We start from the raw sequence: 16,137 nt of genomic DNA on the forward strand, positions 1-16,137 counted from the left end.
AACTGTTTCCCTTTTGACTTTTACTTTTAACCTGTTTTGGTAACTTTTTAAAAACAGTGCACACAGATTCTTACAATGCAGTGCATGGGGATTTTTGTATCACTCTACACTTATGCATTTATGCACTGGGGATTTCTTGGTTACTTGGTTGCTTTTTAATGTGCCTAAGGACTAGCTGGTGGCAGCAATTACTTTTTCACCATTTTGCTTTTATTTTAATGTGTATATTTGCGTTTATCACGTCTGGCTACTAAACATAGCTAGTGTCCTAAAATGGCAATGCCACAAGGATTTTTGCTTGTCCTTCGGCCATTTTGTTTCTTGCACTTCTTCCTGCCTTCTCAGGTCAGGAAATCCCTATTATGGTCATGCATTTGGCCAGCAAGCTGTTGTTTTTGCTGGCCAGTGCATGGCATGTGTGTTTTGACACAGGAAGTGGGTGGGACTACCTGGTCCCTTTCCACAACTCTGGTGCCCGAAAGTCTGGTGTACATGCATGAGTAAAAACCACAGTGGTCCCTGAATGGACCATTGCTATCTGAGTGGTGCAGATCCTTACCATTGGTGGGCTGGTTTTTGCCATGAGCCTAGATTTTGGATAAAAAGAAGACTCCTGCAGCCATTGCATCTGATCTGTGTTGGAGCCAAGTATCCTGTCTAGCCGTACAGCCGCCTGAAGACCTGTAGACGATTCCTGAAGAGACCTGCTGCATTAACTAACCTGAGAAGGCCCTCTGCGGTGCTTCGACCCTTGGACTGGTGGGACCAACCAATCTCAATGTCTTCTCGTGTTTTTGCAGCTTTGAGCCTTCGGAATAGTCCCTGGACCACCTGGTGAACCGACCAGCTCTGAATTTGTCTATTGTGCCAGAAGCGACGCCGTTATGCATTTCCGTCTGCAACTTTGGTGGTCAACAGCTCGTTCTACAAATCGCCTGCCTGCCAAGTTTCTGCTTCCCAGCATCGAGGGATCCTCTCATGGATGGTCTTCTTCGATCGTGACTGTAGAGATGCCTGCTGTCACCAGTGTGTGATGACTGTCACTGAAACCACATCCTTCTGTCTGGTAGAGTGTCCTGAAGAGGCTAGCATCGGTGCCTGCTGCATTTCTTCTTCGGAAAGCGCTGCACTCGGCTCCTGCACCCTACCAGAATCTTCCATGCACCCACAACACCTGTGCGCCTTCTCCTGTATCCAACGGCGGGAAAACCTACCTCCAGCGACTCCCAGTCGGTCTGCCAAGTCACTTGGGAGAATCGGAGTATGGGTGGTGAGTAATCGCAATACTTACACCCATCACTATCTCCCTTACATTAAATGATATAACAAGCCTTACTTACTTGTACAATCCTTGAGAAGTCTTCTGGATGATTGTTTACCACCACAAGAACTCTTCCTGCCTTTCTCCCCTCTCTTAGAAGGAGCTTTGTGTCTTTTGGGTACCCATTCAACATAGGGACGGGACTTTTAAAGTTAGGGTCTTCTTTCTTGTGAACTAGTTTTCCTTACTACATAATTACTTACCTTCCTTTCAGGTGAATTGTATGCATTTCTATAATCAAATGTGACTGTAGTGTTGTGTGGTAGTATTACCTGCTTGATTCAGTTTTCTAGTATGTTTTGTGCCTATCATAAATAGAATATTTTTATACTTGCCTGTCTAAGCATAATCATTGCATTTTTCACCTTGTGGACTCATTGTGGACCACTGATATGATATGGCATTTATAACGCGCCTGTACACAAGGGATCAAACTCACTTCTGAGACTAAGACTTGACCACTCTCCACGCTTCCCTTGATTGGGTTTGGCTAACATTTCAGAGTCCCCTGTTCACTATAACAAGGGTGGCCTCCTGAAATCTGTCCACAAGGCCAGTTTTTAGAAATCTATCTTAACAGCAAGGGTCAACACTGGAGCACTGCAGCATTGTAAGGAGCAGAACCAACACTTCCATCAACATCAATGGACCTCTGAGAAGATTTGAGGAGAAAAATCAGTTGGGGGGCCACATCGCTAAGGGGCCTGCAGGGTAGATTCTTTGGAGCAGCATGAGAAAAGAACATAGTTGTCATCTACATGGGTATGGTCAGCAAACGAAGACCTTCACCAGGTTGATCAGACCAATAAGCCCAGCTGAGGTCGCAGTGACCCTCCTGAAGACATATAGATAAAGAAACGGAGGCTCAACAACTAAAGATCATTGTTTCAACAATAGTACCCCACGCCTGAGGTCCCAGTTGTCAGTTTGAAGAAAGGGCAGTAGGGCACACCACTACTATACTGGTGGTTTCCCCACTTTTAAAGAAGGCCCATCTTGAGACCTCCTTGGCAGAGAACTCTTAGCCTATTTCTCTCCTTCCAGTCCTCAGGAAGTGGTTGGATGCCATTTTCACCCCACGGTTCTCCAATTTTCTTGAATCTAATTGTTTCCTTCACCCGCTTCAGTCTGCATTTAGGCCACTTATGGGCACACAATCTGTGATATTATTGATGATATTGCCCTGCTTCAGGACCGCGGTGAGGTCGATGTTCTGATCTTCCTTGACCACTTTGCAGCCTTTGATACTATTGTTAATGGGATCCTGTTTCAGAGTCTGGAAAGGATTGTTGTTGCAGGCTGTCTGCTTCTGTGGTTTTCATCTTTTCTGGCTGATCGCTTAGAGACAGTGTTTCTTCCTCCCTTCAAATTTCCCCTGTTGGTATTGTCATGTGGTGTCCCCCAGTGCTCTGCTCAAACTCACTGTGTTGTTTAATCTGTCCTTGCACCCTTGAGCTGATCTCATTGCAGAACATAGGGTGCATTTTTACACCTATGAATATGACACGCAAGTTCTTTTCTATCTTAATTCCCTGGTGTCGGATACCCCTTCTAAGTTGCAGAATTGTCTCTCTTCCATTGGGGACTGGATTGATATTTGAATTGTATCGTGCTCATACAAAAGTGTTTCAGAGCGCAACGGGGCAAGGGAGGGGAAACAAGGGGAAGACAAACAACAATTTTACTAGGCCCAGTGACATTGAGAACGTGCAAGTGCAGGGGAGAATGAAGTGGGAAAGTGCAAGGGGGAGGGGAGAGGTGGAAAGTGCTAAGCAAGCGATAAAAATGACAACAACTTGTAGTGCAGCCAGAAGGGTGGCAAGTGCAAGGTTTCATGCGCAGACAAGGGGTGTCTGATAAGTGCAGGTCAGGGGACCTCAGGGTTACAGACCCAAGTGCTGGGGTTACCAGGCGGCAGTGGGGGTGAGTTAATGGATCAGCATGGACCTGGGCCCGAAGTCAGAGGGTAACCAGGAGCAGGGTGCAAGGAAGACAGATCAGCAGGGGAGAGGAAGAGCAAAGGCAGAAGCAAAGAGGAAGGTCTTGAGGTGCTTCCGGAACTGGAGATGGTTCTCCTCAAGTTTTAGACTGGAAGGGAGGCTGTTCTAGAGGGAGGCTCCTGCCGAGGAAAGAGATTTACCCCCAACTTGTTGCTTGGAGAAGCGACTTACCCTGAGGGATTTGGAGGAGGTGGAGGATAAAGAGCCTGAGTGGGATGCTATTTACAGAGCGAGAGTTGGAAGGTATTTTGGACCCAGGCCCCAGTAAGCCTTGTGGACAATGCAAAGGGCCTTGAATTTAATCCTTGCAGCCACTGGGACCCAATGAAGAGAGTTCAGAGCTGGAGAGATACGATCCCAGGGCTTGAGGCCAAGGACAAATCTCACAGTCCTGTTCTGGATGAATTGCAGAAGGCAGAGAGTAGAAGCAGGCAGATTTAGAAAGAGGCTGTTGCAATAGTCAAGCCTAGAGAGAACCAGAGCTCGAGAGACAGTAAGCTTCTGGGAAAGGAGAGGACATGAAGAATACCTCTGAGGAGGTGCAGTTGGTAGTTTGACTTCTTGGAAACAACATAGATGTGAGGAGAAAAGGAGAGTGTGGAGTCGAAGATGACCCTGAGGATCCTAGCCTCACAGGTGGGAGCAGGAAGAGGGCCAACGGAGGCCAGCCAGAGAGTGACATGAAAGGAGGGTGCAAGTGTGCCGATAAGGAGAATTTCAATCTTGCTGGCATTATGGCAGAAACCATTGGCGGCACACTGCTCCTGGATGGTGGACAGACAGTTATGAGAGAAGCAGAGGCGGTGGCAGAGGGACGCCTGAAGGCGAGCTGAGTGTCATCCGCAGAACACTGGAATTTGGAGCAGAGCACAGCAATGCAGTGGGCAAAGGGTGCCAGGTATTGGTTGAACAGCCAGGGAGAGAGGTTAGACTCCTGGGGAACACCACAGGTAGAGAGTGAGATAGAGGAAAGGAAGCACCCAAGCTGGACCTTGGTGGGTCGATCCGAGAGGAAGGTGGTCAGCCAGGCCAGGGCCTGATCGGTGAAACCCAGTTTGTCACAGAGACAGTTGAGCAGGATGGCATTGTTGACCGTATCAAAGGCAGAAGACAGATCGAGTAGGATGAGGACAGAAGTGATGTTAGAGTGAAGGTTGGAGAGCAGGTCATCACAGATGTTCAGGAGAGCAGTTTCCGTGCTTCTCGCAGCTCTAAAGCGCGGCTGATGGTCATGGAGACATCCAACAGAATCAGTGTGCAGATTGAGCTGGGAGATGACCAGCTTTTCCAGGAGTTTGCCCAGGAAAGGAGTGATGGAGATCGGGCAGTAGTTGGACGGGCATGAGGGTTTCTTGAGAAGAGGGTGCACAAGAGAGTGCTTCAGAGGGGCGGAGAAGGCTCCAGAGGCAGAAAAGAGGTTACAGAAGTTAACCAGAGCAGGAGCAATGGTGTCAATGTGGTCCTTGATGGTTTTAGACAAACACGGAAGAACCTGTTTTGACAAGACTTTCATAGATCAGACTTATCTAGAAACCTCGTCGGGGAGAAAAGAGGAAAGGAAGAGAAAGTGGGAGGTGGGGCAGCTGTAGGAGTGCCAGAGGTAGAGGAGAGAGAAGGGGGAAGAGGAGTAGAGGACGGGAGGGTGGACAGAATGTCCTGGGTTTTTGAGGCAAGGGTTGTGCAAAGGGCCTGAGAGGCGACAGGAGAGGTAGAGACTGCAGCAGGGTTGGCAAGCTCCTTGCAGAGTTTATACAGTTTTGCCGTGTTGTTAGTGGCCATAGATACGGCGGCTTGGATGTGGGCTCTCTTCTTAGTTCAGACAAGGAGCCGGTAATGTCTTTGGAGCAGGCCAGTTTGTCAGACGATGTACAAGAAGCCTGCCATTTCCTCTCAGCCACCCATTTAAGGGTTTCTAGGTCGGAGTCGTACCAAGAGTTGCACTTGGCTTTGGGCTTCAAGCGGATCCTCATGACAGCGGCAAGAACATCCAGAGTATCGGAGATAGAAGAGTAGAGAATGGAAAGGGCTGTGTCAGTATGCGAGTCAGCCAGAGGAGGAGGAGTTAAGGTGGCAGCAAAGTCTCAACTGACACACGTTTCAAGGGTCGGATAACCGAGAAGGTAGGTGGCAGTGTTGGAGTTGGCTTGGCCTGAGGGGTAGAGAGGGAGAGATGGGTGGAAAGGAGGGAGTGATCACTCCAGGAGAGGGGAGTGGTCAGAGGGATGGAGAGGGGGAGGTCGAAGGAGAACAGAGCATCCAGCGTGTGCCCTGTGGTGTGAGTCAGGCCAGAGGGGAGAATAAAGAGAAGGATAGAATCGCAGAGGTCACGAAAGAGTACAGAGGAGGAAACAAGGAGCATCCATATGGATATTGAAATCACCAAGAAGGATGGGTTCACCAAGAATGGCCTTGAATTGGTTAAAACTAAATGGGGATAACACAGAGGTCCTGGTGGCGAGTTTCCATGCCCCCCTGTTCCCCGTGGAGTGCTGACTACAGGGCAGCTTTTCTGGGGCATTGTGCCTTGCCCATGGATTCTGTTAAATGTTTGGGTGTTGAACTTCTTTATTGCGGCTCCAGATAAGCTCAAATCTCCTCTGTTTGCCAGACTGGCTTTGTTAAATTGAAAGTATTGAGGTAGATTTGACCTTTTCTCCCTCCTGATTCTCAGGCTAAGGTAGGTAGCTCCTCCATTATGGGGTCTGTTGACTACTGTAATGGCATCTATCTTGGTCAACCAGTGTTTTTACTTCAGTGCTTGCAGATCCTGCAGAATTCAGCAAAGTGGCTGGCTTTGTTTGGTGGGCTCCACAACTTTCTCATTCTCTAGACTTGTTACACCAGCTGTACTGGCTTCTGATTGGGAGTTGGATCATGTTTAAGATGCTGTGCATTTTGTACCGTGGTATTTATAACACTGGTGCTGAATATCTTCGCTCAAAGCTTACTCTCTACAGGCCTGCCAGAACTTTGCGATCCTCCTCACAAGTTTTGCAGAGAGTTCTGAGATACTGTAAAGCTTGTTCCGGGGGATTATCTTTTTCAGTTTTGGCACCTTCTTTGTGGAACTCTCTGCCTATGTTCCTTCAAGACATTGCTGATCACCTTCGGTTGCGTTAGACTATGAAAACGCATCTCTTCTAATTTTCAGGCGACCGGGATAGTCTCCCCTATCTGTGTTTTAGCGCCTAGATGCCTTCTGGCCTTAGCTCGTGCTTTACAAGTTCTTATGCAATACAATATAATACTGGAGTTATCCACGCCAAGAGAATGGTGCCTGGGTCATGCTACAACAGAAGAGGCAACATCCAAGCTGGGACATCAGGTGAGATGTGGTACTCTGTCAGTGTTCAGTGGTCAAGGAGCACAGGCAAGCCCTTAGTGTTTGGTTCTCAAAGAAGAGCACTGAAACCGGATCCTTCTGTTTAGGAAAGGGGCAGTGCTTCACAGTCTGGTTTTTAAGAGTCCAAAAAATGCTGAATAGGAGCTTCTGACATCGTCCTTGGATCAGTCTCTTTCTGGTTGGTTCAGAATCAACTCCCAGCAGTTGACAACATTTGTGGTTCAGTGCGTCAGCATTTTTGCTAATCCATAGGGTAGAGGGTAGTCCTAACATCTGACCATACACACATGCACCATTCAAACATTTAGTGGCCAGGAAATCAGTGCTGGTCACTACAAACCAACATTCTTGGGTATCCATAGAAGTTATGATTTCAGAGGATTTCCAGACTGCAGTCTCCCTTCAGGCACACCCATACATTCCTTTCTTAGATCCTTTACCGATCTTAAATTGGGAAATGACACTTATGATATTTCCCAGTCTCCACATAGACATTGGATTTCACAACACTAGAGGCGCCTTTCTGGGAGCCTCGAGGATGAAAGGCCTTCATGTGGGGCAAAATGGTTACTACTCATGCAGGCCCTATTTTAAACTGTGCTGCTACCAATCAGAAACACTACAACTGTCTTAATACTGATCCAGGGAAAGTAGGGTGTAGCTAGCTGTCAGCCCTCACCTTCAGGGGATTCCCAGGAGGCCCCAAAGAGAGAGACACAAGAGTCATGTCCTGAGTGAGAACATGCATACATTCGTGAGGAATAACAAAAGTGAGTAAAAGAGGACTTTCTTCCTTACTCAGGAACTGCCACATACAAACTTTGTGGGTATGTTCCCTAGGCTTTTGGTTGGCTTGTGTAGTTCCAGTCAAAACCCTAGACATTATTTCACACCTGTCTTATCCAGACAGGTTTCTATCTGATCTGTGAATGGGGCGTAATCAGGAAATCCCCATATAAGCCTACATCTTTGTCATCTATTTTGTCCATTCATGGCTGTCTCCTCACCTACAATTGGATCATGTGAGGAATTCTCCCTCTGCAAGTTGTCATGTGTTACACATTTGACCATATGTAGGCAATTCATGTCCGGCTCTCGTTCTCAATCCTGCATTTTAACACAATTCTCTGTAGCGTCACCTCTGAGGTGCCACCTTTACCTCAACTACAATTAGATATCTGCCAATTATTGTTTGGCCACTGACAGCTAGTTATGTCAGAGTATTCACATACAACAAATCGGAGTACTTGTTCTACCCTGACGCTGAGATGCTTAGGTTCTGTCAGATGCACATCATCAACTCCAGTCCTAACCCAAATAACCCACACTCAACCATTCTCACACTCCTCCTTAAATACACCACCCCCTCCCAGGATTGGCCACTTACCTCATCCAATATCTTACATTCCTTGAGGGGGTATGTCATGGGAAGGGCATAGCGGGCTCAAAAGGGCCTGTAAGCCCACCGCTTTCTTCCAGTAATTGTCACTTGGCCCACTCAAGAGCCTGTGGGGAACTGTTGTCCGACCTTCCAAGAGGTCTTTTAGTAATAACCCTGGTGGCCTAGTGGGCCCCTAGTAAAATCTTTATATTAAGTCCCTGGTGGTTTAGCGGAATAAGCCCAGAGGGGATGCCCCCTTTATTTATAAAAGAAAATTCCTCTGTGGGCGTGTGGCGCGCCCTATTTGTGTAGGCTCTGCTGCTCCAGGATGCTGCATCAGCCCTGGGAGCTGATGATGCATCCCTCCATCTCACGGCCGGTGTTGCTGTGTTTGCGACACCTCCTTGTGCCACGCAGGCCACGACCTGCAGCTAGGGTTGAAACGTTTGCTGCTTCCTGTGGTGTTGGTTCTGCTGCTTGCCTGCAGCTGGGCTCCCTCGGATCCTGCTGCCGGCATCCCACTGTTGGTTCGACGCAGGGGCCACCATCACTCCAATAGGCAAGGAGGTGCTGGGAGGGGGCCCAACCTCACACAGGCACCGGGGAAGGTTGTTGGGGGTCGGGCTCCCTCCCTCCCTTGGCAGGGCTACAACGTGTCACACACCTCATCAAGCATTAGTTGAGTAACCTGCTAGGTATTAAACAACAGTCACGAGGGCCCCATACCCTAGTTGCAGTTTACTATATTGGTCTTCACAACTCTTACTGAGGAAGACACCAGCTAGGATGCATTATCCTCCTGATGAGGATAGTTCCATTCGCTAGAAAAAAAGGGGAGGAAGAGGTGCACTACCCGTGTTCTATGGAGTTTCACTCCAGTTCAAAAGATGACCTTATCTCAGTGAGTATCCCCTTGTATAAGAGATTGTGTTTAAGACTTCTGGTGCAAAAGGATCTGGCCTCTAGGCCACCAGAGACATAGAACTACCATCCAAACAAACAAAGCCTTTTCGCCTCAACAAGGAAGTTTTCTGCATGTGGCAGGGCCGATACACCACAGAAACATACAGATAAACCATACAGGTGTACGCTGTATTCGAAATATTTGAAACATTAAGCCTCGAATGCCCTGAAGATGGATACAGAATCCGGAAACGCTTTGGCCATAGTTGTTTTTACAACATTTTGAGCTTAATTATATCTGACTCGCACTTGATGTATATTTTATATGCAGTATCATAATAGATTTTCTTGCTAAATACCGATTAAGAGCAGGCCCTCGCTGAATGGAACTGGGATACCTTGCATTACTATACATCACTGTCTGATCTGTATAAACCCTTCTTGCTTTAAATATTTTATTTTGATACTTTTTTGACCATTTGGTCATAAACCTGTAAATTGAGGGTGAACTAATCACCCCAATAATATTAAACTTCACTGTCTCGAATGTTTACGCTTACAATTCTTGCACATTTTCTATTTATTGCATTAAACTGATGGTGTAGGGCCTTTCTACATCAAAAAACTTTACAGGACTTCGGTCTGCCATGAGTGCAAATAGGGTTCTCTGTTGGCGACAATGGGCTTTATTTGGATAGTTCCATTCGCCCCACACTTTGTTCATTTCTCTTTCCTGTAAGGAAAGTAGATGATATCTAATCTAAACTATTTTGGGACCTGATTTCCCTAGCTGCTTTCCTTCTTACTATTGTCTCTTCGTCATTATGCTCACTTTAATTTGTTTAGTTCTTCTTGCTGCTGTCTTACTTTTCCACACTTACTAAGATGAAATTATCTTACTTATTCATTCTCTCCCAGGTGCTTTGCTGTCTATGGGGTTTGGCTTTGTGCAGTACAAGAAGCCAGAACATGCCCAGAAAGCAATTCGTCAGCTACAGGTGAGAACTATCTTGGAAATAAGATATGGAATTTGGAAAGAAATAGTGGGGGTGCTGTTTGCTCTTTTCGTGTTCTTTGATCATTCGTGTCAGATGTATCAACTACCGGATACTAATATTTCCCGTCCCCAGGTCCTAACCTTTGCTACCTGCACTCTCTGCAACTCTGCAAAAGGTGTCTATTATCATGCTTCTCGGTACCTGACTGACTGTATCTGTTTCTACTAACCATCTTGCTATCTTCAAAGCTCAGCTTAAACATCACTTCGCGGGGATTGGGTCCTCCCACATATTCCATATCTATGACATATAATCACCACAGCTGTGCTGCTTCGGAAAATCGTCTGCGTCCTGTGTCGATGACGTCGATACGCCGCCCTCGAGGACCTCCTCCGACAGCCGACGTCACTGGATGTTATAAGTAGGATGCACGACGCCTGTAGCCTCAGTTCCGTTTTTTCCGCGAACGTGTTCGCTTCGGAGAGCCTCGACCCTTTGGAGTTTCTGTTCTTTCTCGGTTCTTCGAACCTGTTTGTATTGTGAAGTATATTCGTCGTGAAGATGTCTACCTCGTCTTCCACCCCGCGTCCGGGCTTTAAGAAGTGCGGGGACTGTGGGTGCAAGATGTCGGTGACGGACTCGCACAACACCTGCCTCTGGTGCCTCGGGGAGGCCCATGACACGGATGACTGTGTCCACTGCCAGTCGCTCACGTCCAAAGCCTTGCGGGAGTGCAAGAAGAAGTTGTCGGTATGTAAAGTGTCCAAGCCACGGAAGTCGAGGTCTGCGGGGCTTTCGACAGACGATTCGAGGGGCGACTCTCCATATCGTCGTCCGAAGTCCAGTGGGTCTCGGTCCCGGAGTCGGTCCCACCACTCCTCTGCCTCTTCGAGACACTCCCGGAAGCACCGTCATCGGTCGCCTTCCCCGTCCTCATCCGAGGACTCCGCCCGTCGGCGGGTCGCTTATCCCACCAAGCATGCAACGCCGGAGGAATGGGCTTCCTTTAGGAAGAATATGTTAGCGAATCGCAAGGCACTGGTCGTCCGCGCCTCCGAGTGGGGTCGGTCGTGATCGGTTGAGAGACACCGCTCGCATGCCTTCGGGCTCGGGTGGTCGGCACGATTCGCTGGAGAGGTCCCGCTCGGACAAGGGGAATCGTTCTCGTCATGCCCGTTCCAGGTCCCGGTCCTCGACGCATTCAAGACCGTATGCACCTGTGGTGTCTTCGAGGAAGACGTCGACGCCGGTGGCGCCGAGGTCGTCGACGGATTCTTTCGAGGCCCCGCCTCCAAAGAAGTTGTCGACACCATCGGCGCCCAGGCCGTCGATGGACACTCTCAGGGCTCCGGCCTCAAGGCCTGTGTCGACGCCCTCGATGCCTTTCGAGGCTGTTTCGACGGGGGTACCCCGGGGCTCGGTGGAACCCCCTAGAAAGGCTCTGGCCAAGGTCAAGCATGGCTTTGTTCCACATTCTGTGCCTTCTTACCGCCATCTTGAGTTTATTTCATAGGTGGATGAGGGCTCTGATGATGGCATGGTTCCTGATACAGTGCCAGACGAGATTCTCTCGGGCCATAGCCAAATTGAGGACCTGAGGCAGTCCCTGCATGATGCCAGTGGGCTGGACACCTCTCCAGATGTGGAGTTTTTTAGGCCTGAGCCTGGCACTCATGCAGACTCCTCGTACCGGCGCCTTATGTCTAGGGTCACCGGGTACTTGGGATGGTCTGCTCCCCCAGGGGATTTTCTTCAGGTAGACCTTACGGATATCCTCGACCAAGGTCCACCAACTGACCCGGTACTGCCGTTCCATATGGCTCTACAGAGGAAGGTGGCAGCGGCTTGGACTGCTCCGGAGAGTCTTTGCCGCGAAAATACCACCCAGCCAGTAGCGACCCCTGCTACTTGACCAAGCACCCCACTCCGGAGAGTTTGGTGGTGCAGGCGGCTACGGCCCCGGCAAAGCAGGCGTTGTATCCTACCATCCCTCCTGATCGGGACGACAAGCGTTTTGACGTCTGGGCGAAGAAAGTGTTTTCTTCAGGGGGTATGGCGCTTCAGGCGGCCAACTCTGTATGTGCCTTGTTCACGCACACTGTGTTTCCTTAGCGGCTGACCATATTCCCGAAGGGGACGAACGGGATGGTTTCCTTGCCATGGTTCATGGTTCAGAATGGCAAGGATGCCATGTGTGAGGCAGTTCAGTCGGGTTTAGACATAGCAGATTGCGTCAGCCGGTCCATGGCGGCGAGCACCGTAATACGCAGGTTTGCGTGGTTGCGAAGTCAGGGTTTGCTCCTGATGTGCAGCCCCGGCTCCTCAACATGCCCTTTGACGGGGAACATCTTTTTGGCAGCAAGGCTGACGAGAGCCTTGAGAGGTTGCAGACCTCAAAAACTGCAGCGAAGTCGTTGGGAGCTGCAGTTCGCCAACCTCTGCCTTTTCGTCCTAGGGGATAGCAATGGAGGGGAGGTTCCTTTCGTTATTACTCATCCTTTGGTAAAGCGAGTGGAGCTGCCAGTCAAAGGGGCCACCGTAGGAGTGCCAGAGGTGGAAAACAAGGTACTCGAGGTGTCAAGGCTGCTCGACCTGTTTCCTCTTTGCCCTCAGGCAACGCCGCAGCCGCTTCAGCTCAGTCATGAGGCCATGTCTGTCATGATCTCTGCTTCCAAAAGATCAGGACTTGCCCGACTCCCTTGGAAGCAGACCCATAACCCCGGTTCCGAGTGCCAGCCAGTCCCAATTGGGACCTTTTGGACCCTGTCCTGGCGCCAGGGGCACCAGGCTCATAAAGATGCCCAGTCCCAGCGCTGAAAGCGCCGGGCTCATAATGCTTGGGTGGACTTACCTGCAGCAGACCATGCTGCTTACTTACCTGCCAGTTGAGCCCCTGATCCTCTTCTGTTTGGGACTACTTTTCCTGTTGGGTGGGGCAGGAGCCAATCCCTAGGTTCAGAACACTGGAACTCTTCTGGAAAGCAGGAACTCTTTTCTTACCTAGGCGTGGCTGTGGAAGGAGACATATAAGCACTACAGGAGGCTATTTAAACCACACCCGATGGATGAATCTTGCTTTGCGTTATTCTGCATTCTCTGCAGCAGAACGCTCATCGTGTCTTCTGCTTCTGATCCTGGGCCTAAGGAAACAAAGGCTTACCATCCTGGAATCCAGTCTTCAGCAGCACCTGTAAAGACAAAGAAAGAACAGGTTAGCACTACGGTCTTCAGTGGCAGCGCATCTCTTACCTGGTCCATCGGCTGTCACCAACGCCTCGCGCTGCATTCCGGCATCTGAAAGACAAAGGCTTACCTACTCTTCGCATGTTCCGGAGGTCTTTGCACTGCATTCCGGCATCTGAAAGACAAAAGCTTACCAGGTCTTCGCACGCTCCGGAGGCCTTCGGCGCTGCATCCCGCATCTGAAAGACAAAAGAAGGTGCGTTTAAAGACATTGGGCAACTTTATTACTCACGTGCCATCACTCCTTCCCACGCCGAATCCAGTGGGTATTCCAGCACCCTTCAGCTTCTCTAAAGCTCCAAACTTGTACCTGCAAGATAAAAGGGACAGTTAGTGCGCATCGTGAAGCAGGCTACAAGCGCTTACCTACGTGCTTCCAGGCGCTTCTATTCCTCACGCGGGTTCGATCCTCAACTCTCATCAGCCCGCCATCCGCCATCGCCGGAACTCTGCAAAACAAGAGATATCATTACAAAAGACTTTTAAGACATTTGAAGCACCCAGAACTTACCGTTCGTGCAGTTAACGACGGAAAGCAGTCCTCTGAGGTCAAGAGGCCTGCACCCTTATCCAGTGAAGGAACTGGTTACGGCACCCTGCCCCGAGGCAGATGGAGAGCTCGGCGTTCACTTACCTAAGGTGAGGGCTTAACCTTTGGGGTTCTACAGGAGAAGAGAAAGGGAAGAGGAGAGAGGCACCCAATAACCCCAGTTCATTAATCCCATATTTTCTATCTGCAGACATCTTACTCTTCGAGTCAGACATACAGTGCACAGAGGTCCAGCCCAAAGAGCCAAACGTGTGTTACACATCACCTTTGAAGATACGGCATTCACCCAGTCAAGACCGGCGCCTCTGCGGGAATCAGGTGAGCGTTACAATGTCCCATGGTTCGCCGGTTGGGGGAAGGCTGGCGCAGCATCTTCTAGAGTGGCGTGCCATTACTTCAGATGTGTGGGTTCTGGAGATCATAACCCACGGCTACTGTCTTCCTTTCCGGCAGAGGCCTCAAGACAATTCACCTGGGAATCTCTCTTTGAAGAGTCTGGATACGCTCCTTGCGCAGGAAATTCAATCCCTGCTGGAGAAAGACGCCATAGAACTGGTGCCTGTAGCGGAGAGGAACAAGGGATGGTATTCACCTTATTTTTTGATTTCCAAGAAAGACGGGGGGGTTGAGACCCATCATGGACTTGCGCGGTTTGAACAAACTCCTCGGGAAGGACAAGTTCAAGATGGTTACTCTCTCTCAAGTCCTCCAGGCCCTTCAACTTCAGGACTGGTTGGTGTCTCTCGACCTCAAGGACGCTTATTTTCATGTGCCGGTATATCCAAAGCACAAGAAGTACCTGAGGTTCGCGGTTGGCGACTCGCACTTTCAGTTTCGGGTCCTGCCGTCGGATTGACCTCTGCCCCGAGGGTCTTCACCAAGCTCATGGTAGTGGTGGCAGCGCACCTCAGGAAAGGGGGGATTCACGTCGACCCCTACCTGGACGATTGGTTGATCAGGGTGTGCTCTCCCGAGCAAGTCCTGGATCATCCGTCAGTCACTTGCCACTCCCTCCCAAAGCTGGGCTTCTCCCTCAACTTAAAGAAGTCCCATTTGACGCCAACTCAGAGGCTCCAGTACATCGGAGCAGTGCTCGACACGTCCCTGGGGCAGTGTTTTCCTCCCCAGGTGATGGCTCATCACATTCAGCAGATGGTGCACAAGTTTCAGCTTGCCCAGAGTCTCCCAGCGTTCGAGTTCTTGAGATTGCTCGGCCTCATGGCATCCTGCATTCTTCTGGTGCCAGAGGCCAGGTTGCGGATGAGATCTTTGCAATGGGCACTCAAGCTCTAGTGGTCTCAGTTCTCCGGTAGGTTGTCGGACCCTGTTCAGGTGCCGTCCTCGGTCGCCCAGGACCTTCTGTGGTGGGCCGTCGAAGACAATCTGATGAAGGGGGCTCAATTTTGGCTTCCCTGGCCGGAGGTGACGATCGTGACGGACGCATCCCTCACGGGATGGGGAGCTCATGCCAACGAGTTGACAGTCAGCGGTCGTTGGTCTCCGTCGGAGTCCAGACTCCATATCAATCTGTTGGAGCTGAGGGCCGTCAGGCTAGCCCTGAAGGCTTTTCTGCCGACTGTGCGAGGGAAGAATGTCCTGCTCCTGACGGACAACAAGGTGGCCATGCACTACCTCAACAAAAAGGGGGGGGGGGCAGGGTCACTTCCTCTGTGTAGGGAGGCGATGCAGCTCTGGTTCTGGGCAATCCAGCGGGAAGTTTCAATCTCGGCAGTTCATCTGGCCGGAGACGAAAACGAGACGGCGGACGCTCTGAGCAGGTAGAGCGCGATCTCTCACGAGTGGGAGTTGGCTGAGGAGATTCTCCTGGAGATCTTCGCCCTTTGGGGGACCCCTCAAGTGGATCTCTTTGCCTCCATTTTCAACCGGAAGTGCGAGAGGTTCTGCTTGCGGGAATTTCCTCCAAAAGGAGCCTTAGGAGACGCGTTTGTGGTGGAGTGGTCATTCCCACTGCTGTAAGCGTTTCCTCCTGTCCCCGTCATCCAGTAAATACTGCGGAGGTTACGGAGGTTCAGTTCCCGGATGATCCTCATTGCTCCGGCGTGAGCCCGGAGGGCATGGTACCCGGACCTTCTCGACTTGTCCATCTGCCCTCCAGGTCGTCTTCCCTACCGAGACGATCTTCTCTCATGGGAGGGGGGGGGTCAGGTTCTCCATCCAGAGGTCAGATCCCTCAACCTTCACGCTTGGTTTCTGAAAGGTTGAGGTATAAGGATTGGGACCTCCCTGAAGATGTGATAGAGGTGTTGCTCTCGGCCAGACGGCCAACAACAAAGTCCCTGTCCCTGTACCGTTGCCGTTGGCGTAAGTTCTGCGACTGGTGCAGGGTTAAGAATGTGGATCCACATGTGACATTCCCATGGTTCTGTCTTTTTTGCTT

The 16,137-nt window shown here is 50.1% G+C and overlaps 1 protein-coding gene across 2 annotated transcripts in view; it reads left to right on the forward strand.

Moving 5' to 3' along the window:
• The window catches only part of RBM19 (RNA binding motif protein 19), a 1,396,549-nt gene that overhangs the window by 674,298 nt on the left and 706,114 nt on the right, over positions 1-16,137 (forward strand). For both annotated transcript variants that reach the window (XM_069619226.1, XM_069619227.1), the window contains exon 19: positions 9,867-9,946. In XM_069619226.1, coding sequence (XP_069475327.1) covers positions 9,867-9,946 — 80 coding nt within the window. The remainder of the gene's footprint in view (positions 1-9,866; positions 9,947-16,137) is intronic.

Source organism: Ambystoma mexicanum, chromosome 10 (genome assembly GCF_040938575.1).
Source record: "Ambystoma mexicanum isolate Mex_15411 chromosome 10, UKY_AmexF1_1, whole genome shotgun sequence".
Lineage (NCBI taxonomy): Eukaryota > Metazoa > Chordata > Amphibia > Caudata > Ambystomatidae > Ambystoma > Ambystoma mexicanum.